The 27302-nt window shown below is 45.8% G+C and overlaps 2 protein-coding genes across 3 annotated transcripts; one reads left to right on the top strand and one right to left on the bottom strand.

The window, feature by feature from the left end:
* Positions 1-110: 110 nt before the first annotated feature.
* Positions 111-15033, bottom strand: YDJC (YdjC chitooligosaccharide deacetylase homolog). 2 transcript variants are annotated; one of them, XM_042441394.1, is made up of 6 exons: positions 14966-15033; positions 9517-9695; positions 5517-5676; positions 5011-5110; positions 1605-1782; positions 111-899 (listed from the first exon to the last, which is right to left on the bottom strand). In XM_042441394.1, exons 1-6 carry the CDS (start codon positions 14996-14998, stop codon positions 545-547), a joined length of 1005 nt encoding a protein of 334 aa, XP_042297328.1. In that variant the 5' UTR covers positions 14999-15033; the 3' UTR covers positions 111-544. The 2 variants fall into 2 exon arrangements, with proteins under 2 accessions (XP_042297328.1, XP_042297329.1); XM_042441395.1 differs by lacking the exon at positions 14966-15033 and adding an exon at positions 12692-13007.
* Positions 15034-20154: 5121 nt separating this feature from the next.
* On the top strand, positions 20155-26886 carry CCDC116 (coiled-coil domain containing 116). Its single transcript, XM_042441875.1, has 4 exons — positions 20155-20706; positions 23332-23707; positions 23834-24186; positions 25939-26886. Exons 1-4 carry the CDS (start codon positions 20155-20157, stop codon positions 26884-26886), a joined length of 2229 nt encoding a protein of 742 aa, XP_042297809.1.
* The last annotated feature ends 416 nt before the right edge of the window (positions 26887-27302 follow it).

The raw sequence follows: 27302 nt of genomic DNA, 5'->3' as shown, positions 1-27302 counted from the left end.
CAAGATGCAGAGTTTTCATCAACGTCTTGCACCTCCAGTATGATGGCCGCACACCTGCGTTCCCATCGCTGGTACAGATGGTAGATTCTTATTGCCACCAGCATGCCACCTTCATGAACTGACATTTTATTTTTGCGTTGAATCGACACAGGCCTCTCTACCCAGTCCTGATGGCTAGAGACTCCTCTAACATGCGGAAATTCATCCACTCCAGCTCATAAAACGGGTTTTTCCAAGCTGGTGTTGACAACAAATAGGAAACCACAACCCTCCCAGAGACCCTTGCTCAGACCCGGGGCTTCACACATGTCAGGTTGACTAGTGGACAAATACAGCATCTTCTCCTCTCTTTTGTGAAGTGGGATGAGCTAAGGAGACCTCCTTGGAGAGGCAAAGACCTTAATAGCACCGACCCCTGCAACAGAAATGGCCATTCCAAGGTCTCTCTATGTGTTTGGGGTTGTAACGCCTACGACACCCCAGGCGTGACGCCGGATCCGGCCCTGCCTCCACCGTCCCAAACCAAAGCATCCACTCCCATAAGTCACATCTCAAGGTGTTGAAATGCACACAATTCAATGTTCCTTGCTTTGTAATGCCTCTGCAGCTCAGGATTCTTCAGAGTCTCTAGTTCATGCAAGCGTTCCCAGGACTGAGAGAAATCATCCGGTCCTTCGCCACAGCCCCCGACCGGCGGGACGCTAGGGTACCCCGGATGAGTCATCAGTTCAATGGTTATCGTTTTGACTTCGGGATCATAGCCCAAGGAAGAACTCCCTGGAACAGCGGGCTTCTCTTCAGCCAGGTAAGCTGCCATTGCATTATCAATGGCACCAAGGATCTTGACAAGAGACATGTTTTTCCCCATGGTGCTCAGGCCTATATATATATCTGGCCACCTGTCAAGAGAGAAAGAGGAACACTAAACCCCATGAATACAGTTGATAGGTTTCCTTGGACCTTTTTTATTTCTTTTGTGTCCTCTAAAATGTCAATTCTTTATAAAGATAGAATCCTAGAGTTGGAAGAGACCACAAGGGTCATCCAGTCCATTCCCATTCTGCCATGCAGGAACTCAGAATCAAAGCACCCCTGACAGATGGCCATCCAGCCTTATTTTAAAGAGCTCCAAAGAAGGACTCTGCTGCACTCCAAGGGAGTATGTTCCACTGTAGAACAGCCCTTACTGTCAGGAGGTTCCTCCTAATAATAAAAGGGATCTCTTTTGCTTGCATCCATCGTTCTGGGTCCTAGTCTCTGGAGCAGCAGAAAACAAGCTTATGCCATCCTCAGTATGACATCCCTTCAAATATTTAAGCAAGGCTATCATAGCACCTCTTAATGTTCTCTTCTCCAGAGTATATCTCTACAACTGGGCCTCAGAGGGAAGGAAAGGAGAAAAAAGGGAACTCCCTTTGCATGTGCATGCATTTGTATGTACACATGTCTGCTCATTCCCCTGGACCATCATAGTTTCATTTTTGCCAGTACGCCAACTATACCATCTCTTGGCTGGAAAGCATCTCTTGATGGAAATGATTTTTTTTAAGGCGAGTCCAGAACTGGCACACCCAACGGTACGTTCGAACCATGGATGCCCTCACCTTATATGATGCTTCCGGAACACATCCACTGTGTCAAGCGAGTCCTTCTCCACGCTCCGATAGAAAGCCATCAAGGGAGGGTCTATCCAGTCGCAGCGGGGAAGGTCCGGTTCTATAGGGATTCGGGTATATGTGATCCCATATTCTTCTAGCACCTGGGCAAATATATGTCTGATCTCTGAAAGTAAGGAGTTAAGGAAGGAAGGGGAAATCATTACTCGGATCTTAATGCCAGTTCTAAAGTAAGATTCAACAGTGCAGTCAGTTTCTGTACATAAAAACCATAGGCACCTTCTCTTTTGCCTCTGGTGGCAACTTTCCTTACATCAGACCAGACCTTGGTAGGAAAAGGCCTTTCCTTTCTCCAAAATGGGGATCGCCCTCCCATTCCTAGATGCCCCATGGTTCCCAGTCAAAGTGGATAAGATTCATCACATACCCAGTTCTTCTCCAAAACATACACTTCACACTGCAGAAAAGAACCAGAGCTGGGGAAAGTTTCATTTGGAGGGGTGAGAGTCAAAAAATAGAAAATTTCCCCAGCGCTTACAACAACAGACACTACATGGCTACACATTTGTGTTGTCTGCAAGATGTGGTCTCACTCAACCCTAGAAAGCCCACAGGCAAGACATAAAACACAAGTTTTATGCATCGATGTGCACCTGAGGAAGTAGACTGAAGCCTAGGAAAGTTTATGTTGCCAACACCTTTCTTTCGATGAGTCTCAAAGGTGTTACAAGATCTCTCTACATGCTGATTCTACAGACTAACAGGGCTATATCTAAATACAAGAATACCTTCAAACTTTCCCTCTAACCATTCACCGGTACTCCACCTTATGCTATGACAAGTTGGGTACAAGGTGGATCAATATTGACTTATGTTGACCTAAGAGCTGGAGCCTTCCAGAGTTTGGAAGAGTTACTTTGGGTGATACTAACTAGTGGATTTGTGGAGTTGTAGTACAAAAAGGGAACTCCCCCCTTCACGCCTAGTAAAAGTGATCATGCAAACCATTTATTTTCAAGCTTAAATGTCTTCATGTGCATTTTTATGCGGCCTGTTATACTTTCATTACCAAACATTTCAGCAGGTTGCAAAGGTGTTAACCCTCCCATCAGCAGGGGCATTCAGCACTAAATAGCAATTTCCCAGATGCACCTTTTGAACATGCACCTTAATTTTTATTAGAAAAGGGCCTTTCCTAAGCCCTGATGACCCTCCAAAGAGATCAGAAATGCCCTTCTGTTTCCCTGGCAAGGCCTCTGTGGGTTTAAGGCTTTGCAGGTCCGATGGGTGGATGGAAGAGAAGACCAGACCTTCCCTGCTCCAGTTGTCACTGAAACAGCTGCTCTGGAGCTTGGAAAGCAATAAAAACAAGCCCCTCCAGCAAACCAGCTGGAGGGCAACCTTATCAGGACAGGGAACTTGATTCTAAGCAGCTGCCCCACAGATTTGTGAGTGCCGTACCGTAACCCTTTCCTGGTCCTTTGCTGTGACACAGCCCCTGCTTTCTGGGCCGGTTAAACACCATTTTGCAGCCCCACCGACATGGAGCCCCAGAGTCATGCCATCAAAAGAACCTATAAAAAGTCAGGCAGCTGTGTCAATCCATTACCAACAACCCTGGGCATACACAGACACACACACACACTACCATAAATGGGCAGGATCCTCTTGGTGTTGCCTTCCGTTTGACTCTTGACAACCCTATCCTAGGCTCTTCTTGTCAATATTTCTTGGGAGGAGGTTTGCCATGGCCGAGAGAGTGCGACTTGACCAAGTTACCCAGTGGGCTTCCATGGCCAAAAAGGGATTTGAACCCTTGCGTTCCAAAGTCCTAATCCAACCCTCAAGCCACTACACTACCTACACCTACACAAGTTCTCTGATGTGTGTGTTGTACCTTTTTGGCTGTTGTGAAACAGTCATGCTCAGTGCACGGTTGCACAAGCTCAGCTGGTGCCCATTCTTGGGCCATTGCATGATTGCTTATCAAAGCATTCAGTTTACACTTGATTTTTCTGGGATTGCAGAGGCAACCCAAACTGTTGCTTTGTTGCCTCCTGATAGCCATGGCACATTGCCCAATAAGATAACAAGCCAGCACACCGGCAGATGCATTATTGGTTTCATAACCCCAAGAAAAAGGGGTGTAACACTATTGCCACAGAGGACCTCGACTAATAAATTCTGCTCTCCATTTCCTACATATTTAATGGTGGCAGTTGGGGGGGGGGGGGGATTGACTAAGATGGTGCATCAGAAGATGTTTATGTCTCACATAACTGTATCTCTTGATGCTACCAGCCTCAAAGCCCACCTTGTAAGCCTGTTCTGCCATGAAACCCCACCAGGTGACACTCTCTCAGCTTCAGCAGAAGGCCACAGCAAACCAAATCTTGCCAAGAAAACCCTGTGATGGGTTCGCTTTAGGGTTGCCATGAGCCAGAAACAAGACACACAACAAGAAGCCATACGCAAACACATCCAAACAGTGATTTCCAGGTTGTCGGGGAATCAGTGGCAACACTTCCAGCTGTACATTGTGTGCTTTGGATTTACACAATTGTGAATCACTAACAGGAAACCAGTCCCTGTTTTTTTATCCTCTGTAACTTAAAGTCTCATATTTTCTAATAGAAAAGTGGCATAAAAATCAAAATACGTTCTTGGGGGAAAATCTAAGCAGATGACAAATAAGTGTGTGTGAGAGAGTGTTTCTGGGTGTGGGTGTGTGTGTTGCATGCCTTCAAGTCATTTCCAATGTATGGGGACCCTAAGGCAACCCTATCACAGGGTTTTCTTGGCAAGATTTGTTCAGAGGAGGTTAGCCATTGGTACTCTCGGAGTCTGAGAGAGTGTGTCTTGCCCAAGGGCACCCAATGGGATTCTCCAGAATCAGAGTCCGACGCTCAAACCACGACACTATGCTGGCTTCCAGACAAAGAAGTGTTCCATGTAAACTATGGTAAAATTAGCTTTTGTGGGTTTTTCAGGCACCGTGATCTCTAGAACATGGCCACAGAGCCCGAAAAACCCACAAAAAACTTTGGATGCCGGCCATGAAAACCTTTGGCTTCACTATGGTAAAATTGCTCTGGAAAAAAGCAGTAATATGAGGCAAGGTTTCTTCTTCCTCGGATCTGGATGCACACCAATGTTCTGTATCTCCACACCAGACATTCTGTACTCTTCCGTCCCTTAAATCTCAGGTACTACTACTACTACTACTAATAATAATAATAATAATAATATTTATTTGTCAAATGTCAGGCATCCAGTGAAACCAAAGCTGCCTCTCCCTTCCCCTGCTTCATGCCAGAAAAAGAGATACAGCTGCATGCATTACTGAAAATGGAAGGGTTGGAGGAGAGGTGAACACAGGAGAGATCCACCCTACCTGGGAGAACGTGGACATGTTGGTGTCCATCCATATGAAAGGGTAAGTGGCCTGTGAGTTCACGGAACAACTCCACTTGGGCTGTTAGCTCTTGTTTCACCTAAGAAGAGAAAACAATGAAGGAAAAGGGTCAAGAGTTGGTGCTTCCATAAGTTGAGTTCTTCCAAAGCAGCTACTATCAGAAACTGCAATGAGGATGCTGAGTCCTCTGCATTTGTTCAGGATGGACATTGCCAGTTGCGCCTCTCCGTTTCAAGGCAATTTCTCCCCCACAATGATCTGAGCCCATGTGCGGTGTGTGCCTTCAAGTCATTCCCAACTTATGGAGACCCTAAGGTGAACCTATCATAGGGCTTTTTTTGGCAAGACTTCAGAGGAATTTTTGGTGGGTTTTTCAGGCTACGGGACTGTGTTCTGGAAGAATGTATTCCTGATATTCCACCTGCATCTGTGGCTGGCATCTTCTGAGAAATCTTCTGAAGATGCCAGCCATTTCTTCTTCTCACCTCAGACAGGTTAAGGCAACCTTCTGCCAATGCTGCCCGGATTCCCATTTTTCCATGCAAGAAGCCGTCTGCGTTGAGTAGCGAGGACTTCTCTTTCAGTGCCGGGCAAACGGGAGAGCCCTCCGAAAGGTTGGCATGAAGTCCTATTGGAATACGATGCCTACGGAACGAATATGTGAAAACAGTGCTCAGCTTCCAGCTTTTGCCAATGAGCCATGCTCCCCTGAAGGCTGCATCATATTATCTTTCATCGGGAAGGATTATTTATTCGTACATATTCCAAAACAAAGGGCATATCAAGCCAAGGGGGTAGAACAGACTTCTACATGGAAAAGAAGTATAACCCACCTTGCTCCCGATCTAGGGACTCCGGGGGGGCTAACAAATTTTTAAAAGTACAAGTTAAAAACCATATGAAAGCATTCACAATGTAGAGGCAACGTTTAAAAAGAAACAATTACACAGCTGTAAAATGTTAAAAACACTACACATTAAAAATTATTAAAATATATGAAAAACTAGACAGTGGGCCCTTCTTATCCGTGGATAGCAAAAACCACGGGACCTCAAGCATTCAATGGTGGCATGCGTATGCGTGGCCACTCTGCTGGGACCACATGCCCATGCAGCCATTGAAGTCAATGGGCCTTATCATCTGCAGATGCTCAATTCCGCGGATGGCAAGCCTGTGGTTGGCGTCCTATACAAACTCTCACAGCACTCAAAAGCCTACATCAATCTGAAAAAGCTTGACAGCACAAAAATGTTTTTCGCTGCCGCTGAAAGGAGGGAGTTCCAGAGCCTGGGAGCAGCCACCAAAAAGGCCCTCTCTCTTGTTCCACCAAGCAAGTTTAAGGCCCTTATGAACAACAGATCTTCCACTATAGGAATCGGCCTCCTCCTCCTCAGCCAGAGTATGGATGTAAAACCAGATCGTGATTCCAATTTAGCCTCTTGCCTTGGCCAGGATAGCGGAAAGACCACCCTGTATGCACTTGCTCAGAAATTTGGATCCTCAACTGAAAACCTTAATATGTTCCGACCCGACCTCTAAACTAAGTCGGTGAGTGGTGCTCACCCTCAAAGAAAGTCGGGCTCTATTCCTTTTGGGCGGACAAATCTGCATTATTCTGCCTGGTCTTTGTTTTTATAAGACTGTTTTTTAAATGGCTTTTTAAATGGTTTTTAATCCATTCTTCAATGTGCATGTGTGTGTTGAATATGGCTTTAGGTGGAGTGGGCAGAAAAGCAATAAAATACTTGTTTTAAAAAAAAACTTCCCTGACCCAGGACCATTCAAATGTGTTATACAACAGCTCTGAACAACTCCCACAACCCCCAGTCAGAAGGGCTTTGATGACTGGGAATGATGGGAGCTGCAGTCCGACACATCTGGAGGGCATCTGGGTGGAGAAGGCTGTTCTAATGTATGCAGTGTGTCCTCCGTACATCATCCACAAGTCTGGGAGTATTTATAACATTTGCATTTCTGCTCCAACAACGCCCACGCACAGACAATCCTTTCAGTCCGCAGAGGCGGTTAAAAAGATTAAGGTGTTGGCCATCGCTGTCTATATTTATCGTAGCAGCCAGTTGAGAAAAAGGTTGCCCCAGCGCCATCGTTTCTCTCAAAGATGTGAGGTGAGGTGGCTCGTGCTAAAAAATTGGCAGGATCTATCACTGCAAAATAATGAGATTTTCCAAACAGGACAGACGTGTCTTCCGCTTTTTAAAAAGATCTCCCTTTAAAAAGCTCCCAGTCGTGTATAAGGAATGACAGATGGGTCAGTCAATGGATTTAGGAAAAGTCTTCCAAAATCATTCTCTTGATTTTCAATGCCCAGAAGGGCTGATTTTATAAAAAAAATACAGCCAAAACAATCCCCACACAGGAAAGAAAGTGCAAGCTCAAGGGAACCCTGAAGTTTTCAGAACTACACAAATTGTTTAGAGGAAAATAAACCCCAGTACGGATTAAGGGAGATTCCCCCAAAACATGTTATGGGGGACCGTGTATGCTCAATAAACTGTGGCTTGCATCCTGTTAGTGGCGCACGCAGTTAAGTCCACCTTATGCCTATGTATGTCTTTATACGTTGTTGCGGAAGTGAGTATATCTTCCTTCGGCAACAACTGAAGCACGGACTTATAATATTATTATTATTAACATTTATTTATATAATGCTGTAAAATTTTACACAGCGCTTTACAAACAAAACAGACATAAACCCTGCCAGACTCTCAAACTCCCTGCCCATTAATCCCAGATGATCCCCTCCTCGCTGTCTTTCCATTAGGAAGCAAAGACTATTTTATTCTAACCGGGTTTTAGAACATAAGATTGGTAAAGAAAGGGCTTTTAACAGGGTGCGGTTCTTCTTTAATTGCTTTTCATCCTTTAAGTCTGTGTTTCCAATTTAATTTCCCCTCTGACACCCCTTTAGAGAAAGCCCAAATACCTCCATTGCTCTCTGAAGTTCTTCCCAAAATGGGAATGATGTCATGTCGCACCCTGTCACCATTTTGAGAGGAAACGCAGAGGAAGGTCGGAGGGGTTTTGTGGACTGGTTGGGAAGCTCAGGAGTCAGCAAAGTGGGGTTTGGGGTTTGCCTGTGGCCAGGGGACCGTATTGTGCCCATCTCTGCCATCCTGCCAGGCTGTGCTCCAGATCCCACTTGTGGACAGAACACGCTCCAGCTGCCAGAATAAATGCTCTGACCTGGATTTAAAGAAGCAATGTCAGACGGGAGTCACATGGCCTCCTTTCCAAACCCAGCCGGGCATGTAACCAGAAACTAGGCCAGGTGGTTTCTATATTTGCGAAAGGCAAACCTGGGCATTCCAGAGAGAGAGAAAAAACAACCAACGTGCCACCTTAATAATGCTGTTTAGTACATATCTAGGGACTGAAGAATCCTGTTGATTTCCCATGCTGCTTTTTCCTAAGCAGGAATATAGCAACTTCTCTTTGTTTAACTTCTATTTATTCAAATAATTGTTTGACCTCATCTGCATGGAACAAATAAACTGGCCTCTTCTCATCCTCTCGGCAGGGGGAGTCCAGACAACACAGGGCCAAATCCTCAAGTCTGGCATGAACTATAGACCAGACAATGACATTTGGCCTAAGCAGTTATGAAGAAAGCGACTGAAATAATTTAATCCAAAGATATAACCATGTTAAGTCTGTAGAATCAGTATTCAGAGAGATCTTGTAGCCCCTTTGAGACTCACTGAAAGAAAGAAGTTGGCAGCAGGAGTTTCGTAGAATGCACCAAATGCATCTGAGGAAGTAGACTTAAGCCTACGAAAGCTTATGTGGACAACTTCTTTCTTTCCGTTCGTCTCAAAGGTGCTATAAGATACATCCAGAAATAATTGGTTAGGTGAAAACGCATTGGGCTTGCTGCAAAATAAAGACCATGTTAGTCTGCAAAATCAGTATGTAGAGAGATCTTGTGACACCTTTGAGACTCACTGAAAGAAAGACGGCAGTGTGAGCCTTTGTAGAATGCACCAAATGCGTATGAAGAAGTAGCCTTAAGCCAACAAAAGCTCCTGCTGCCAACATCTTTCTTTCAGGGAGTCTCAAAGGTGCTACAAGATCTTGTTACTATGAGTGACAAGATCTTGTAGGGCCTTGGAGACTCACTGAAAGAAAGACGTTGGCGGCAGGAGCTTTCGTAGAAGGTACCAAATGCATCTGAGGAAGTAGACTTGAGTCTACAAAAGCTCACGGCGCTAATGTTTTTCTTTCAGCGAGTCTGAAAAGCGCTACAAGATCGCGCTACATCCATAAATAATAACGTGTTGGGTTTGCTTCAAAATAAAAAAATAAAGACCATCTCCAGAGCACTTGGAGAACTAGCTCCCCTTTTTTTCTGGTGCAGCGTTCTGGACTCCTGGAAATTTCCACACCTTCTTCCAAGGCACTTAAGAGTGTATTCCAGGACTCCAGATGGGATGTAACCGGTCCAGGCTTTGGGTGAGGATGCCTCACCTCTTTGCAAGCTGAACGGCGTCAGACACAGCACTGCCGTTGACCAGAAGGGAAACATTGGACACCGCACCGGCAAGGAAGCACTCCACAATGCCTTGGTTTCTTCTCGGGCAGTAGCCAAAGTCATCCCCCGTTACTATGAGCTTCACCGTCGCCTTGGGCATCATTGGGAGCCAGCCCTAGGAGCACCAATTCAAAGAAAGAGACGGACAAGTCATGTTAAAAGAGAGGCACAGGAAATGACAAAGAGCAGATAGGATGTGAATCAAAGCGTGAGTCAGCGCCGCCGACTCCAGCCGTTGCTAGGGCTGATCTCTCAGCACATTTGCAAACACACACTGCAGGGCTGCTTCCATGCCTTCTTGCCATTGCGAACCTCACCTCTCGCGCCTGTGTGGGCAGGATTCAAAGCAGCAGTTTGCTTTGCTCCTCAAAGACAAAAGGTGTGACCACATCCCAAGTTACTCAACCGGATTAGCGTGGGGCGTTTCTTTCTCCTCCTCCTCCTCCTCCCGGCCACCGAGATTCAAAGGTCAAGGGGTCTCGAAACTTCCAGTGACTCAAAAAGTCCAGGCCGCTTCCTTGTTGCTTGCCATTTGCTGCAAACCGACAAGGAACTCTGCAACACTTTTAAAACTGAACTGGTTAAGGCAGCATGGTTTTGTGTTTGTGTGGCAAAACCTGGCTTCATCCAACAGTGAAACTTGTGGATGTGATGCAGCAGGGCGAGGGAATCTATGGCTCTCCAGAGGTTACTGGATTATAACCCTTTTAATCCTGGGTGGGGGTATTAGTCCAAAATTGGGAGCAGGTCTGTGCATTCTGTGCACCATAAGTATCTATTGTTGTTGGGTGCCTTCAAAGTCATTTCTGACATTTGGCAACCCTAAGGTGAACCTATCATGGGGTTTTCTTGGCAAGATTTGTTCAGAGGAGGTTTGTCTTTGCTGCGGAGGCGGAGAGCATGGTGTGACTTGGCCAAAGTCCCCCAGTGGGATCTTTAAACCCTGGTCTCGGGTTATAGCCCAGTGCTCAAACCACTATTCCATGCTGGCTCTTTCCCCATAAGTATCTCGCACTGTACAATTGTTAGAGAAGTGTTGCAAAACCTGAGGCTTTGGGACTATAACACCTATCATCTTCAGCTGCGGCTGACAGAGTTGGCGGTCTGACACCATCTAGAGGGTTACATCCCTGGATAAATGGCTTATTTGCTATATTTTGTATTTTGTGGTTTCAGATTGTACGGCATCAGCAAGTTTGATGTTGTTTGGATGATTCTGTAAATCACTGTGCAAAACTTATTGCGCTATTTAAATACAAATAGTAATAACAACACTGGCATTGTGTTAGTGAAGATGGGCCAATTTTGCAACTGCGTGCGATCCAGGGAACAGCAAGAGAATAGCGATTCTACATCACTGACAGTACAGTCCTATATATTCTTATGCTTCTTCCCTCTTGAATCCGGTGCCAGCCTTTGCCAACCTGCTGCACTCAGGACGTTTGCAGCCCCAGTAGCCCCAGCTGGAATTGCCAATGGCCAGGAACCTTAAGAGGAATAGTCCAAAATTTCTGGGTAGAGACAGGCTGGAATAAACTCCTCTGACATACACAAGAATTGGCCTTTGGCACCACTTTACATTTCGATCATAAATGGAAATATCTGCACACTTGCTTCGATGAGGCCAAAGTCCAGCTCTTGAGCTTGAAGATGGGCTCCTAAGAAATTACTGTACGATTTCGAGAGTGCAATGGCCTGCAGCTGGAAGGAGCATGCCGGAAAACTCCATTCCAGAAGCAGAATGTCACCAACATGACCCGCAATGCAAGAAACGGACTGGAAAGAGAACATTGAAAAGAACCCTGCATCTAGAAAGCTAGCACTGCAGGGAGAAAGTTACCCTAGGCTAGTCTTCTCTCCAACCTATTTGCTTTCTGCATGCAGTATTTTTGTGTGTGTGTGTGTGTGTGTGTATGTGAAGTCGAAGGCTTTCACGGCCGGCACCCATAGTTTTTTGTGGGGTTTTCGGGCTCTGTGGCCGTGTTCTGGAAGAGTTTATTCCTGACGTTTTGCTTGCATCTGCATTTTCAGAGAATGCTGGCATGGAAGTGAGTGGGGTATATACCCTGACAAAACGTCAGGAAGAAACTCTTCAGAACATGGCCACATAGCTCCCAAAACCCACAAAAAAACTATGGTTTTGTGTCTGTGGATACAGTGCATATGCATGTGTGTGGGTGCATACGTGTGTGAACATTCAAGTCTGAACATGGGACAGTCTGAACTGGTATAGTCCAAACAAGACATTCCTCACACTGATGTACTAACTATACTTAATTACTCCACCGAACGTAGCAGCAGCCTGACTCACATCCCTGAGCAAACATGTCCCACCAGAGAGTCAAACCATGGCAAACACATCCATTTCCTCTACATTACTAACTACTGTAAACTACTAATACTTGCAACTACTTTGCTTAGGGCTGTTACTAATACTATAATGCTCTGTTCCAACCTGTCATTTCCAGAGCTTGGAAAATTCCCTTTTTTGTATATATTTTTTATTTGGTGTTTGCTATATTTTATTATTTAACATTAATATGTATTACTATGTATTGTGTTAAATTATATTAGTAGAATGTATGCCTTAGGCAGGTTTATTTTATTTTATTCTATTTTTAACTGATTGTATGTACAGCGCTGTGAAAATTTACAGTGCTTAATAATTAATAATTAATATTAATAATAATAAATGGGCTCTGAAGTCTCAAAACATGACTTTTTCCCCCCAAGCATGGCCAATCTTGGCCCAGTTTCGACGCATACCTCCATACCCAAATTCTCTGTGCGTCGGAGAAAAGCGGATTGCCATTTGGAAAACTCAAGTCTAAAAGAAACTGGAGAGCTTTAAAGAGGCCACATGCTTCTAGGGTTTTTACATTGATCATAAAACCATTGCCTTGAAGACCGGGGGATTTCTGCCCGCTTTCTTTCGAACCAGCTTTCCCTCTCGGAGTTTCAGAGAGGTTTGGGGTCCGTTTATTCCCTTTTTATCCAAATCCAAGGATCCAGCTGGCATTACTGAGTTGGGGGGCAGTTTTGCAGCTCCCCACGAAGAGTATATATGCAGGAAACCTTCCTTCATTTAAGGAGGAAATGAGCTGTACTCACGGCTTTTCGTGACTCCGCTTATGCAGCAGAAAGGAAGGCAGCAGCGGCCGATTCCAGACCCGGGTGGTTTAAATGCCTGAAAGAATTTGCCTCCAGAATAAATCCACTATCTGTGGGGTGAAGGGAGGGCTGGGAATGGGTGTTTGCCTAGATGCTTCTTCTGGGCGGTACAAGGAAATAACCATATTAAAAAGTAGAGAGGTATGAAGTCCTTAGGCAAGGAGCAGAGGTTTCTCAACCTTACTCTCTTCTCTTACAAGGCTGTGAGGTCGGTTGCTACTTTTTCTTTCAAGGTTCGTCAGGGTTCAAGTCCCAGCTTGGATGGTGAAACCCACTGGGGACTGATAGTTTGCTCTGGGCTTTTCAGGCTACGAGGCCGTGTTCTGGAAGAGTTTATTCCTGACGTTTTATATATTCTATGATTCTATGTAAATATATGCAGTTTACATGTTAATCTGTGTATTGTTCTGTCCTTGAATGGCAATATATACCCCACTCTCTTCCATGCCAGCATTCTCTGAAGATGCCAGCCACAGATGCTGGCAAAACGTCAGGAACAAACTCTTCCAGAACACGGCCTCAAAACCTGAAAAAAACCACAAAACACTATGAATCCCGGCGGTGAAAGCCTTCAACCTCCAACTGGGGATTATTTCTGCAGTGCAGATGCTGCCTAGGTAGGACATTTCAGGGCCTAGGGGCAGCCACCGAGGAAAAGCAGGATAGAAATGGAATAAATAAAGGCCATGTATAAATACAACAAGACATGGCAATCCTATATAAGATGGCCAGTGTGGCATAGTGGTTGGAGTGTTGAACTGTGACGCTAGAGACCAGAGTTCGATTTCCCCCTTGGCCACGAAGCCCACTAGGTGATCTTGGGCAAGCCACACTGTCTTAGCCTCAGAGGAAGGCAAGGGCCAACCCACTCCAAACAAACCTCGCCGCGAAAACCCCATCGTTGCTTGGCCTTAGGGTCGCCGTAAATCAGAAATGACTTGAAGGCACCCAACAACCCCAAAAATCACCCCGGCATTGAATCCAGATTTTCCAAGCAACTCTGCACATCGGAGCCCCACAAAGAAAAAAACAATTCAAAGTAAAACTAAAATGTTCTGAATACGTCCAACAAGAATTCGGCAAGGCTTGGGCCAAGGAAGAGGGTATAGGATTGTCATGGTTTTGTTGCTGTGGGCCTTCAAGTCATTTCCGAGTTATGGAGACCCTACAATGACCCAACTGTGGGTTTTCTTGGCAACCTTTGCTCACAGCTGGTTTGCCTTGGCCTTCCCCTGAGGCTGAGAGAGTATGACATGCCCAAGATCACCTACTGGGTTTCATGGCCAAGCGAAGAATCGAACCCTGGTCTTGTCTTCAGAGTCACAGTCAAACTGCTACACCATGTTGGCTCTCTTATGCAGGATCGTCATGTTTTATTTATACATGGTATTTTATTTATTTATTTATTTATTATTGTTTTATTTATTTCATTTCGGTACCGCTTTTCCTCTTCGGCTGCCCCTGGGCTCTGAAATTTCCTACATAGGTTGAATCTACACTGCAGGAATAATCTAGTTGGACATCACGTTAGTGCCCTCAAGGCTGTGGAATTCTGGGAGCTGTAGTTTTGTTGCGGCGCCAGAGCTCTGCAATAGATTATTTCTGCAACGTGTTCTGGACCTTTATGAATATATATGGATCAGGTCTCAAGCCGGATGATCTCCGCACTTTCTGTAATTGTTTTTGGACCTTTAATAAGATATATTGATCAGCTCTCAAATTGGATGACCTCTGCACTTTCTGCAATATGTTTTGGACCTTTAAGAAAATATATGGATCAGGTCTCAAATTGGATGAACTCTGCAGTTTCAGCAATGGGTTTTGGACCTCTAAGAATATAGATACCCCCCCCAGAGTCCCTTGGCCTGGAGCCAGGGCAGTTCAAGCGGGATCAAAGCGGATAGTTTTTGCAGTGTGGAGGGATGCCTGTCAGGGGGTTCAGAGGGACAGCCAGGGATCGATCCGGGGGGGGAGGGGTGCTCCGGGGGGTTCCTACTCCTCTCCAAGGCTGCATCTAGGTCTGCCCCCCACCTTCCCAGGGCCCAATCCTGGCCTCTTTCCCCTCCAGGCTTCCAGCAGGGAGTGCTTGGGACTCCAGGAGGCCGGGCTGGAGCCCTGGATCGGCCTCAGGCTGTCCCCCTCGGGCATACTCCAGCCCGTACCACCCTCCCTGGGTCTCCCTAGGGCAGCGGGGCAGGGTCCTTCTCTACTCACCCATCCTGAGCCATCCTGATGCAGCACCAGCATCCAGGATCCAGCCTCTGCTTCCTGAGCCCAGAAGAAGGAAGCCAAAGGGCTGGACAGGGATGGCACGCTGGTGCCCTCCCGTGGCCACAGGCGGAACTGCGCCTTGGCAACTGCTCAGCAGAGCAGCAGAACTTGGTCCAGACCACACTGCAGAAACCATCCAGTTTGAGACCGCTTGAACTGCCCTGGCTCAGTGCTAGGTAATCCTGGGAATTGTAGTTTATTGTGGCCCCAGAGCTCTCTCTGACACAACACTGCAGTGCCCCGATTTCACCGGGCGCTCTTTTTCTTGGAGCGCTCTTTTTCCTCGCATCCTCGGAGTTTTTTATCCCACGAAGGCGACCGGGCGTTTATCCCGCGAAATTCCCAGGAAATGACGTGAAACAATTTCACACGACGTCGAAGAAAACCCGCCTTTAAAGCGGGGCCAAAGAAGAGTTAACACGTCTCTTTTTGTTCCCGGTATCACTTGCGTGTCGTCCCAGCCCAACGCTCAAACCGCTGCACCACAAAAGAAGGCATATTACATTCAACGTCCTGTATTTTATTATGCACTCCGCTGGGCTTTTCTGCGGAACCTTTCATCAAACTATCTTGTTGGCGGCTTGCAAGATATCAACGGAGCTCTGAGCAAGACAAATGCTTAAAATTGGACTTTGCAAGCTATAAACCCTTCGCTGAATCGACATTGGAATTATTCCTTTCGTTTGTCCCTTGTGTTGAAATGAAGGGGGGGGGGAACCTTTTCAACTTTTGCATGGCATCCTCAGGCAGCCCATTGCCAAAGATGTTTGTTGGTGGCCCCAGAACTCCCTGACAGAACCATGTCACAAAATTAAATCCCAAGATTCCATAGCATTCAGCCATGGCAGTCGGAGCGGTGTCGAACTGCATTATTTCTCCAATGTGGAGTCTCAAAAGAGAATCTCTACATGGTTCCATGCTGGCTTCTACAGTGCCTTGGGCTGTTGCTTCATGGTCCGTTGTGGCTGTTGAGGCAACAGTATACGTTTTGTGCCACAAGCTTGTTGCGTTCAGGTTTTTTCATAAGTACACTCGTCCCTCCATATATGCGGCGTTGATTTTTGCGGATTTGATCATTCACGAACTTTATTTATAAGTCCTCTCTAGGAATCTCTAGGTCCTCCGGTGCAACTCTGTGGTCAACGTGAACCAAAAATCTCACCGAAGGCCTTAGAGACTCCACTAGGCCTTTGTTGCTCCTCCAGCGCAATTCGATGGTCAATGTCTGGCAGATGTGGACCACAGAGTTGCACTGCAGGACCTAGAGATTCCTAGAAAGGTGTTCTCTCCAGTAAAAACATTGTTTTTGTTATTTGCTGTTTTTTCACATTCACGGGAGTCCTGTGCCCCTAACCCCAGCAAACGCAGAGGGTCGCGTGTAACTAAAAGTAACTCTTTTAATTTGTTTTGAGAAAGGGAAAGCGCCAAGAGCTCTCAAAAACAGTAATAGTAATAATAATAATAATAATAATAATATATTTATATTCTGCTTTTTTGCAGAGGAATCAAAGGGGATTACAACAGTATAAGGGTAACTAACAGCTTTTGGGACATCTTGGATGGCTTGTGATTGTCGCCGTGATGCACCTTCGAGTGATTTCCAACATATGGTGACCCTGTGGCAGGGTTTTCTGGGTACGATTTGTTCAGAGGCTGAGGCTGAGAGAGTGTGACTCGCCCAAGGCCACCCAGTGGGGTTGATAGCCATATCTCAAACCTTGGTCACATGGAGATTCCAAGCTCTGGCAAGGAACATCCCATGCAAATGAAGAGAATGGCACCCACAAAGGGCCTTGCCGACCTCACAATGGGAAGGGGGAAAAATTCTTGGTGAATTCTGGCCAGTTCTTTTGCATCGACCTGGAGCCAGGTTACTTCCTCACATTGGCAAAATCGGTCAGTTTTGGAAAGCCTGAAGGCAAGAAGATACCAAGCTCACAGAATCTGGAATTTTTTTTTACCCTTGATGAACACAATTGTGAGTAGAATTCAAAGATATAGCCTAGGCTTCAGTCTACCTCCTCAGATGCGTTTGGAAGTAGACTGACGCCTAGGGAAGCTCCTGTTGCCAACTTCTTCCTTCCAGCGAGTCTCAAAGGGGCTACAAGAGCTCTCCATGTACAACTGTGGGTAGTTTCCAAAGTGGCACCTCTGGCCCTTTGAATGGCAGAGTTTGGGTCTGAGGTTGCCCACCAGCCTAAGTCGCACTGAGGGCCGTCTAGGTTAAGAAGCCCGCTTGCCTCACTTGGCAAAGTTTGTTCAGAGGGGTTTGACATTGCCTTCCCTGAGGCTGAGAGAGTGTGACTTGCCCAAGGTCACCCAGTGGGTTTCATGGCCAAGCAGAGAATCGAACCCTGGTCTCTAGAGTTGTAGTCCAGTACTTAAACCACTGTGTCACACTGTCTCCTTATACATACATACATACATACACTGTATATACTCGACTATAAGTTGACGTCATGTATAAGTCGAGGGCAGGTTTTGGGGCCAAAGTTATGGATTTTGATAGGACCCATGGATAAGTCGAGGGTAAAACTTAGGGGCATGTAACAAAGGATGCAAAGGAAAATGATGCCAAAGAACGTAGAAAATTCTGGCAAGCCTATCTGTTTGTGCTCATCCTAAAGGCTGGATGGATGAGAGAGTAGAGGGGATCCATGCTTCATTTTGGTGCTCCCAGGATGGACTAAGCTCTCGCTTTTTACCACTCTCTTCAGAGAAAGGGGATGGTTCTTTTTTAATATATATAAGAGTTAGAGTATAGTACTTACATTGACCTGCCATGGCAACTCTACTGGGTGATCCTGGGCAAGTCACACACTCTCAGCCCCAGAAAACCTTAGGATAGAATCAATTGAGGGTTGCCAAAAGTCAGAAATGACTTGAAGTCCCACAACAACAACCAGCAACAACTTGGAATACGTTGGCGTGTAGCAATGGTTTGAGCAATGGACTGTGACTCCGGAGATCAGGATTTGATTCCCTGCCTGGATGGATAGATAGATAGATAGATAGATAGATAGATAGATAGATAGATAGATAGATAGATAGATAGACAGACAGATTAAAGTCATTAGTAAACCTTTGTTTGAACTACAGGCTACTTGTATTGTTTTTGGAGTCAGTCTCAGTTCTTAGGGAAGCACAGTTAGACAAAGGCACATTCCGGCTACTCTGATGATTTAAAGCTAGACCCAAACAGGCTTGGCTTTAATATTTTGATATTTAATATTTTTGTTTCCTTACCACTTAAATTGTCCTACAAGAAGAGGGTTGGATGGGATGACCCTTGGGATCTCTTCCAACTTTATGATTCTATGATTTTATTTGTAGATGTGTGTATGTGTGTACATATATTTACACATATATATTCCTGCATGGCAGGAGGTTGGACTGGCTGACCTTTGAGGTCTCTTCCAACTCCATGATTCGATGGTTCTATTTGTACATTGTGTGTGTATGTTTTTATTTATTTAGGAAGGCCTTTGGTGGGTGAATTTCCTTTGAATAATGTGGTGTGCTGTTTTACTGTTTTAATGGTTTCTCCTGTTTCGAACTATGCTGTTTTTAACCTATGCTTTACGGTTGGGGGGTATTTAATTATTATGTTTTAAAACTTTGCAATCGATGTTTCAGCTCTACCTTTTTAAAATATTGCAACCCGCCTCGAATCCCATTGTGGGAGAAAGGCGGGAGATACATCCTGGAAATAAATAAGTAAATAAATATGGCAACATATATATTCTGTGCTCCTGGATGATTCTCTATGTCTAGATCTGGATCTAGATCAGGGACGTAGCCAAGGGGGGTTCTTGGGGTCCAGACCCCCCCCTTCCGTTAGAAAAATGAATGGTGCGTGCTGCTGCTGCGCCGCACCCAAGCCCCAATATAATGGTGGCACTTAGTCTGGACCCCCCCCTTCCTAAAATCCTGGCTATGTCCCTGTCTAGATCAATATATATATATGATCACCAAACCCTTTTACTAACTGTTCTATCTTTCCTCCAAGAATGAATCAGAGCACTTTAGAAAGGCAAGTTACTGACGGATGGGGGAAACCTGGCATCCCACCCTACCGCCGTGGAATCCCCCCATTGAAAATGTATCTTATTTTCTGTGTGTACAGAAAGATTAAGAAGAAGGCTTGAGAAGGCAGGGGTCCAGGTGCTGTACCTTCAGCACTATGGTGAGTCGCAGATACTCTGGCTATCTGGCCGATGATGAGAGCTTCAGGGGACCACAGGTAAGAGAAAGTGGGGGGATAATTGCCCTTGCCCCCCCCCCCCATTATAGGAAAGGGAGTCACCCAACTGGCACCCAACAGGGCCAGGTGGAATCTAGTCAAACCCACAGCCTGAAAAGAAAACTGAGTTTGGCCGTGGCATCTCGGAAGCAGCCACATCTTTTCCATAGCGCACATTTACTGCGCTTTTATTCCACTTTGATTCAATACCATGGCTGTAGTCTATGGGATTTGGGGATCTGTAGTTTGGGGACACCCTAGCAGGCAATCGCAGGGCGAGGGTCATCTCTCCTCCGACTGCCCCCAGAGAGCCACACTGTTGTGTTTCAGTGCACTAGGAGCGATGCAACCTCTTTTTGGGTTGCCGTTTTGGATGATTTTTTATTTTTTTATTTTTGCACCATTGGAGGGAGATGGGAGGATCCAGGGGCAGAGTGAGTTAAATGCATTTTTGGGGTTGCTTTTGTCCAGTTTTGTGGTGAAAAAAATCACCCCCCAAATTCATATGGTTTCCAAAAAAGAAATGGATCGGGGGTTTCAAGAGGTACAACGGGCTCCTGCAACGTCAGGAACACGTTGGTTTTGAACACCTTGCCTGCTGAAGAAGCCAGCAGAGCTTTGAAAGCTTGCAACGTGTAATTGTGTGTTTTGGTTGTGCCAATGGTTGTGCTTGTGGGTTTTTGAGTTGCTCTGTGGCCAACACGGCTACCCCTACATATATATATTTTTTATGGTTGAATGTTCTCATGCTCTTGTTCTCATGTCCAGTTCCAATGTCACACTTTGTGGTATCCCAATTCCTTTGTCCATGATGCCTCCTTGTTTGGTTCAATTTCAGGTGAGAAGCTCCAGCGTCAGCCGGAGGAGAGGCACTTCTGACTGGAGAAACATGCCAAGGCCAACTTCTCGCTGTCCCCTTTGGAATCAAGACTCAACCGCCTCCGCCTCCACCTCCACGTCTCCGGCGTTTGCCTCCAGGCGCCGAGGGAGAGGTAAACATCACAAAAGCGGCGGCAGTATTGGCGAAAGCAATCACCTTGCCAATGAATTTTCCGAGTTTGTGGATTTCTTAGCCGACGAGGATGTCCTGGACAGTCTTCAGTGCATCATGGAAGACGCGGTCCGCAAGCTCCGCGACGTGACAACCGAGGATGGAGAGCGTCTATTTGACATCCAAGAAGAGTCTGTCTCCAGCGTAGACAGCGAATCGTGGTCCTTTTCCTACAGTTCAACACGTTCCCAGTCGAAGTATCAAACCACCTCCACCACCTCCATCGCCACCACCTCCTCTAGCTCCGAGGATGACTGGGAACGACGCACCAAGACCAAACGGGGGCCCAAACCCAGAGGCAAGATGTGTCTTTTGGACAAGTACGCAGCTAGACTTCCCAAGCTCGAAAAGAAGAATCTGGATCAAGTGTCAGGAGGATTCCATGCAGAGGTATTTCCAGGCTGTTACTGAAGGATTAGAACTCACAATGGCATTGAGCCAATTCACCTGTATCCAGCCAATGCATCCCATGCATGGCAATAAATTTCTTCCCAAATATCTGGATCTGAAGCATCTGCTATGAAAAGGGCATGATGCGCTGGGAAAGGGAAGTGGGCCACCATCCCTAGCAATGTTACAGGCAATCTATGCACAACTAACCATTGCTTTCTCCATAAACCCAGTAGCATGCGGGTAACCTTCTGGTGCCTGTATGGCCCTCCGGGTTAGAGAGCCAAACATCCCATCAGGTTGCTATTTTATGGCCTTGATATTATCATTTTGTTGTTGTGGCTGCTGCTGTGTAACCACTTAAGCTTTCCAACGATTTGGTGAAGGGCGCAACAAATGCCCAGCGCTCGCTCATTTGCTGGGTCTGATCCAGACGGGTTGCAGCCAGAAAGCCTTTGTCTTGTGAGATGATGATGATGGGTGGCGAATGACAAGTATAAAACAATACCATTTAAAAACAGGACAGCAATATTAATAATAATAGGTTTATTTAATAATAGGTTTTATTTATATACCGCCCAATCACTGGGAATCCGAGCGGTTTACAATAGAGGGGATAACAGACAGTTCCCTGCCCACAGGCTTACAATCTAAAAGACATGACACAAAAGGAGAAGGGAATGGTGAGGGGGGGAGGGAATCAGGTCCAGCATTCTTCTCTCCCTCTGAGGCCTGGACCAAGGCAGATGGACCGGAGGGAGGGCTCTTCTTCTTCAGGCTAGCCCTGATGGAGCTGGGCCAGCCTACTCTCTCCCTCAGAGGCCGAAAGATGACAGTTAGCGAGGGAGGAGCCTCTTTCTTCAGGCTAGCCCCTGATGGTATTGGGCTAGCCTTCTCTCTCCCTCAGAGGCTGAAAGATGACAGTTAGGGAGGAGGAGCCTCTTTCTTCAGGCTAGCCCCTGATGGTATTGGGTCAGCCTTCTCTCTCCCTCAGAGGCTGAAAGATAAATATATAAATGTAAAATATCAGAGTTTTTCAGCATTCCCCTAGTTGTGTGCCTTCCTGGTACTCCAACCACAACGTCTTGTTTCTGGACACATGGGGATTATTTCCAAACCATCCATCCATTTGATACCCTTCCTTTTGCCCACCATGGGACCCAAGAGGACTCCAAATGGGAGTTAAAACAAAATGCACTAGAAACAATGGATAGTAAGGAAGGTTTGAAGGATTAAATAAGCAAGCACAGGAAAAAACCTGGGCTGTCATTCTGCCTTGCAGTTACAGATTTGTAACCTAGAGTTATGGACCTGGAACTGCTCCGTATTCAGTAAGTCGCTGATGTAGAAAATCAGAGATGAACTTAAAACAGCTAAAAAGACAATTCGAGCATTTATCGTAATGCTAAAATGCCCCAATTTTTTAAAAAATCTGCAATGGTCAGTTAAGAGCCAAAGGCCTAGCTAAATAAAAACATCTCTGGCTGACAGCAGAAAGATAGCAGAGAGGGGAATGTAGCCATGGTGCTGCAGTTTAGAATGTGGTTTGCAGCTGCAGGTACAGTGGGCTCTTGGCATCTGCTGGAGTTTTGGTACCAGGAGATCCCTTGTGGATACCAAAATCTATGGACACTCAAATCCCATTAAATAGAATGGCAAAGTAAAATGGTGTCCCTTACATAAAATGGCAAATCAAGCTTTGCTTACGGGAATTTTTTTTGTTTTGGGGATCTTTTCCAACTGTAGATGGTTGGGTCTGTGGATAAAGAATCTGTGGATACGGAGGGCAGACTGTATCTATTGGACAGCACCGGTGCAATCTTTAATAATTTATGAAAAAAGCAACTGCCTTCCTCACCTATTGTGACGTGAGCCTAATACTATTGCTCACAATGTAACTAAGAGTGAAGGCTGTCTACTTTGTCCTAAAGGTCCGACTTTCTCCTGCAGAAACAATCTCTCCTCCTCTTTCCCTTATTCAGAGAAGGATCACACATATGGTTAAACACGTTGTAAAAATGACAGTTTCCATGCTAAAAAGTGGAAATTGTCCAGGGATTCCCACTGGTCAGTCTGGTTGGCTGGCCACCTTACATGCTAGTGCATGTAGGATTTTCAGGGTGCAAAAAATCTTGGGTTTGAATCCTAGGCAAGCCAGCGGTACTTTCAGGAGCTGAACAGGAGAGCACAACCTTCATGTACCCATTGAATTCTGGGCATCTCCAGGTATAGCTGTGAAAGACCCTTGCCTAAGACTCTGGAGAGTCACTGCCCAGAAGTGTACTGTAGAGAAGAGGTGCGCAAATTGTGACCATAGATGTTATTGGTCTGTAACTCAAATCAGACCATGCCAGTATAGCCAATGGTGAGGAATGATAGGAGTAAGAGTTGAACAACATCTGGAGGGCCACAGATGGCCTACCCTTAGATCAGACAGAACTAGATGGACCAACAGCCTAACTTGGAATTAAGCATCTTATTATGTCCCTATTTAATATTCTGGGTTTGTTCTATCTGTCAAAAATGGAATGGGATCAGACTGTTCCCAGCATCGTCTATAATATTCTTATTCTTCCCGTTTGTTACTTTCTCCTTTCTTTTACTTTCTCCGTTGCTCACTTACAGGCATTTTCCGAACGATCAGGGGACAGTTATTTTTTCCGGCAAGAACACTTACACATTTGGGCCAAACTGGCAGAGTCTTTTGAACAGTTCCAACCGCTGAAAAAAGATTATTTTGCAAAATTTAGAAAAGGGCCACCAGAGCAGTCGCTGTCGGTCGAGTCCCTCCAAAAGGAAATTACCAACGTTTTGAAACGGCCGACGCCAAGCAGCATCCCTTTGTATTATCCAGGACAAGAGCCTTTCCAAAGTCTGGATTTCCTGGAAGAAAACAAGATCCTTGCGGCCCTTCAAGATATTATCAACCAAGCTGTCCACAAAGTCCTGTCGGCAACAGGACCAGATGGAGTCCCTTTGCTGAACCTTTTCGATGATGAAGGCCACCCTTTGATGCTCTGGGAATCTTCGATGGGAGATTCCGATGAAGAAGAGGAGGAGGAGGAGGAGGAAGAAGAGGAAGAAGAAGAAGAAGAAGGGAGCTCAGCAGCTTCCGGGAGTGGAGAAGAGACATCAGAGGATGGTGACTCCAAATCAGAGGGAAGCAAGTCAACTGATGGGAAGAAGAGGAAGAAGAAAAAGGGGAAAAAGAAAAAAAAGAGGAAGGCAGAATCACCGAAGGAAGAGAAGGGCAAACCAAAATACACGCCGCCACCACTGCCGAAAAGCAAGCGGAAGTCTCTTGGCCCCGAAGAGCCTCAACGCAAACCGAAATACGTGCCTCCGCCGCTCCCTAAAACGAAGCCAAGACCACCACCAGAAACCCCCCCGCCCAAACCAAAATATGTTCCTCCGCCGCTTCCTAAACCGAAACAGAAGAAAAAAGATTCGATTCAGTTGGAAGCCGAGGCACCCAAACAGGTACGGTGTAGATGTATTTCCAAATTTGCCACGTCAATGGGTAAGGACTGTATCCTTACAGACATGCAGAGACACTGTAGGAAACCCATCTTTGGAGTTCAGCTAGAGCTTGGAAAAGTTACTTTATGTGTTACACATCCTAGATTCCCCCAGCCATCATGACCCCTGGTCTGTCTAAGTTTTGGCCCTAGCTAAAATTAAGCACTGTCATTCAATGAGGAGGGAGGGGAACTCTTTCAGACTCTTTAGTAGACCTCTCTGATGTGTTTCGATTCCACAGTAGTCCGCTTTCCAAACAGTAGCCTCCACAAAACTATGAGCTTCGGCATCAAGAGTGTATCGTGTGCCTTCCAAATATTCCCTAAGAGGATATTTCTATATTCCTAGTGTATACAATTTCTTGTGCATCAAAAATAGTTCATCAGAAAGATTGTTTGTTAGACCTTTCCATGAGAGACTTTTTTCTGTGTTCAGGCACTTAATTTACAATGGTTCTGTTGGGGACATAAGTATTTTTATCCCTCATACTGCAGATTTGAGGTTCAGAAAGAGTCACTTATTTAACACCACCCTAAAAACAGCAAGAGAAGGCTTTTATTTGATTTACCTTATTTTAAGACCACCTTACAGGGAGCCCTTGGTATCACTGGGGTTTGTTTCCAGGACCCCTCCATGGATACCAAAATCCATGGATGCTCAAGTCCCATTTAATACAACAGCAGAGCACAACAATGTCCCTGATATAAAATGGCAAATTCAAGGGTTGCTTTGGGGAATTCATATATAATTTAAAATATTTCCAAGCTGTGGATGGTTGAGTCCATGGATAAAGAATCCGTGGATACAGAGGGCCGACTGTATAACAACATATAGGATCACAGAATCTGCCCTGTAGTTCTCAGGACGGATTCCAGGATCCTAAAGGAACACTGTGTGCAAAAAACACTACAGGAGAGATGTACAAAGAAAGTGAGAAGAATGGAGGAGAGCTCTGAAGGAACAGAAACTGGGAGGTTAGCAGGCCATGGATAACTGATTCCAGGCCATCTCTGAGCAGATAGGGTTAACTTGCAGCTGGTATATCAAATTAAGAAGAATTTGATACACCTATAAGAAACAGAACACTGCGTTACTCAGCCTTTTGGACTGATGCACCAGAGCTCCCCTCCTTTCTTCTCATTCTGTGGCTGCCACCCATGTCAGACCATGGACACACCGCTAGAATGCCTTGAATGGGATCAGGGCCAGCTCTGTCACTAGAAAGAGTAGGGCAACTGCTTCAGGTAGGAATTGTTGGGGGGTGGCAGTGGTAGTGAAAGCCTTCTTGATGTTCCCCCTGAGCCCCCAGCTATTTCTTTCTGTATCTTGTGGCATCACAGTGCTATAAGTGTGCAGTGTAGAAGAGACCAAACTATTCTGGGTCCCCTAAACTAGCATGCTATCTCAGTTTTGGTGAAGGATACACTATCCCTTTGCTAATGTTCAGATAAGATTCACCTGCCAGTCCACTGAGTTTCTGTACATGTTTGCCTTGGGCAGCAAAATATCAGGAGCTGGGACAGGTAATGGCCCCATGATTCGATAGCCCCATGTGATGCTCTCTTCAAATGTAACAGGAGTGCCAAGAAGAACTGACATGTTGTTGTTGTGTACCTTCAAGTCATTTCCAACTTATGGCAACTCTATTGTTGGGTAAGATACCTCCTGACAAATCTTTTAAAACTTGTTATCCTCTTTTTCTTTTGTTCGCAGCCTGTTCTTACAAAGCATATCATTACTCCCAAAGATATCAAGCGGGCACGCTTGCAGGCCCGGCCTCTCCCAAAGCAATCGGTCATAGATTTTCTGCTTGAAAATGCAGCCAAGCTTATCTTGTATAAGTACAACTACGAAACCCTTCTTTCCTCCAAGCTGGGGCTCATCTCGGTTCCCGTGACAAAAGTGCTCCTGGAGATCATGTTTGGCTACAAGAAAGTCAAGGGCAGCGGGATACGCTTGTCCTCTCAGATTGACTGGACAAAAGTCTACGATGAGATCTATGCGCCCCGTCCGCCGAAGCCTAAGACACCCAAGCTGAAACCAGGGGACAAAAAGAAAGGCAAGGGCAAGAAGAAGAAAGCAGGGGACATATGGAAGAAATCGGCAGACAAAAAATCCGTCTTTTTCAAATCCGAAACACCTGGCGGCAAAGTCATAGCGATGCAGACCCCCACAACTGAGGAAGATCTGGAGTCCATGCAAACGAGAGAGTTAGATTCCGCTACGGAGCAAGAGGAGTACGAAGGCCCAGATATTTTCGAAATCGTTCCTCCGCAGTTTCCTGAAGGAGGTGAAACCGATGAGTTCTCTGCCGACGAGGAAATCGAGGGTTCTCTCATCCAGGCATCGCACTCTGGCACCAGGGCCTTTGTTACTACCCCCATCGATAGTCCTATGCGATCTGTTGCTTCGGAAGACAAAATGTCTTCCGGGACTCCTCAGGGTTCTGAGGTTCCTTCGCCTGCTTTGTCTCCCAAGAAGTCGGTGTCTTCTCGAAAAGTAAGCGTAGTCCAAGACAGCCCAAGAGGATCACAGACTCTTTTGCCAGAATTGGTACCCACAGGTCCGCCATCCAACGAACTTGTGAGGAAGTCCTCATCCCGCAAGTCCAGTTTTGCTGGGGAAGGCAGCAAGATTATTCTCCCGAAAATCTCAAACTAAACTGGTATAGTAACAATAAATAACATTTATTTAGTTATATATTCAGCGTATTTGCTTATTATTCTTTAGCCCACCCGGGTTCCCAAAGTGATGTATGATATGATAGGGTTTCTTTTTTTAAAAAAGCTTTTGAAATCCAAAGGCCATTGTACAGTTTTGGCCACCTGTCAACCACTTAGAAAGTACGGAATCAGCTTGGTTTCTTTCGGGAAGGAGTTCCACATTTGAGGAGCTGCTACAGAGAAAGCACTGTCTCTCATACCTACAAGCATTTCATGGCTTTTGTGGCTTATTCAATGCTACATTTCTTTTAGTGGACGCTGGGTGCACTTGAAGAGCGTGGGAAAATGGCTTGGGGTTTTTTATAACAACTCCCAGAATCCCCCTGATGGCATGACCACTGGCCATGCTCTCTA

The sequence above is a fragment of the Sceloporus undulatus genome, chromosome 10 (assembly GCF_019175285.1).
Source record: "Sceloporus undulatus isolate JIND9_A2432 ecotype Alabama chromosome 10, SceUnd_v1.1, whole genome shotgun sequence".
Classification (NCBI taxonomy): Eukaryota; Metazoa; Chordata; class Lepidosauria; order Squamata; family Phrynosomatidae; genus Sceloporus; species Sceloporus undulatus.
Note: the sequence above shows the minus strand (reverse complement) of the source record. Positions and strands in the feature narration are given on the sequence as shown.

What these genes read in the sequence shown, in the direction of transcription:
- YDJC (XM_042441394.1), bottom strand. Translation starts at nt 14,998, where the DNA reads ATGCTGGTGCTGCATCAGGATGGCTCAGGATGG. An exon ending in ATCAGGATGGCTCAGGATGG is followed by an intron (nt 9,696 to 14,965) that starts GTGAGTAGAGAA and finishes TGGTGCTCCTAG; the next exon opens with GGCTGGCTCCCAATGATGCC. An exon ending in GTTGCCTTAACCTGTCTGAG is followed by an intron (nt 5,111 to 5,516) that starts GTGAGAAGAAGA and finishes TTCTCTTCTTAG; the next exon opens with GTGAAACAAGAGCTAACAGC.
- CCDC116 (XM_042441875.1), top strand. Translation starts at nt 20,155, where the DNA reads ATGCCAAGGCCAACTTCTCGCTGTCCCCTTTGGAATCAAGACTCAACC. An exon ending in CAGGAGGATTCCATGCAGAG is followed by an intron (nt 20,707 to 23,331) that starts GTATTTCCAGGC and finishes GCTCACTTACAG; the next exon opens with GCATTTTCCGAACGATCAGG. An exon ending in GAACCTTTTCGATGATGAAG is followed by an intron (nt 23,708 to 23,833) that starts GCCACCCTTTGA and finishes GGAGTGGAGAAG; the next exon opens with AGACATCAGAGGATGGTGAC.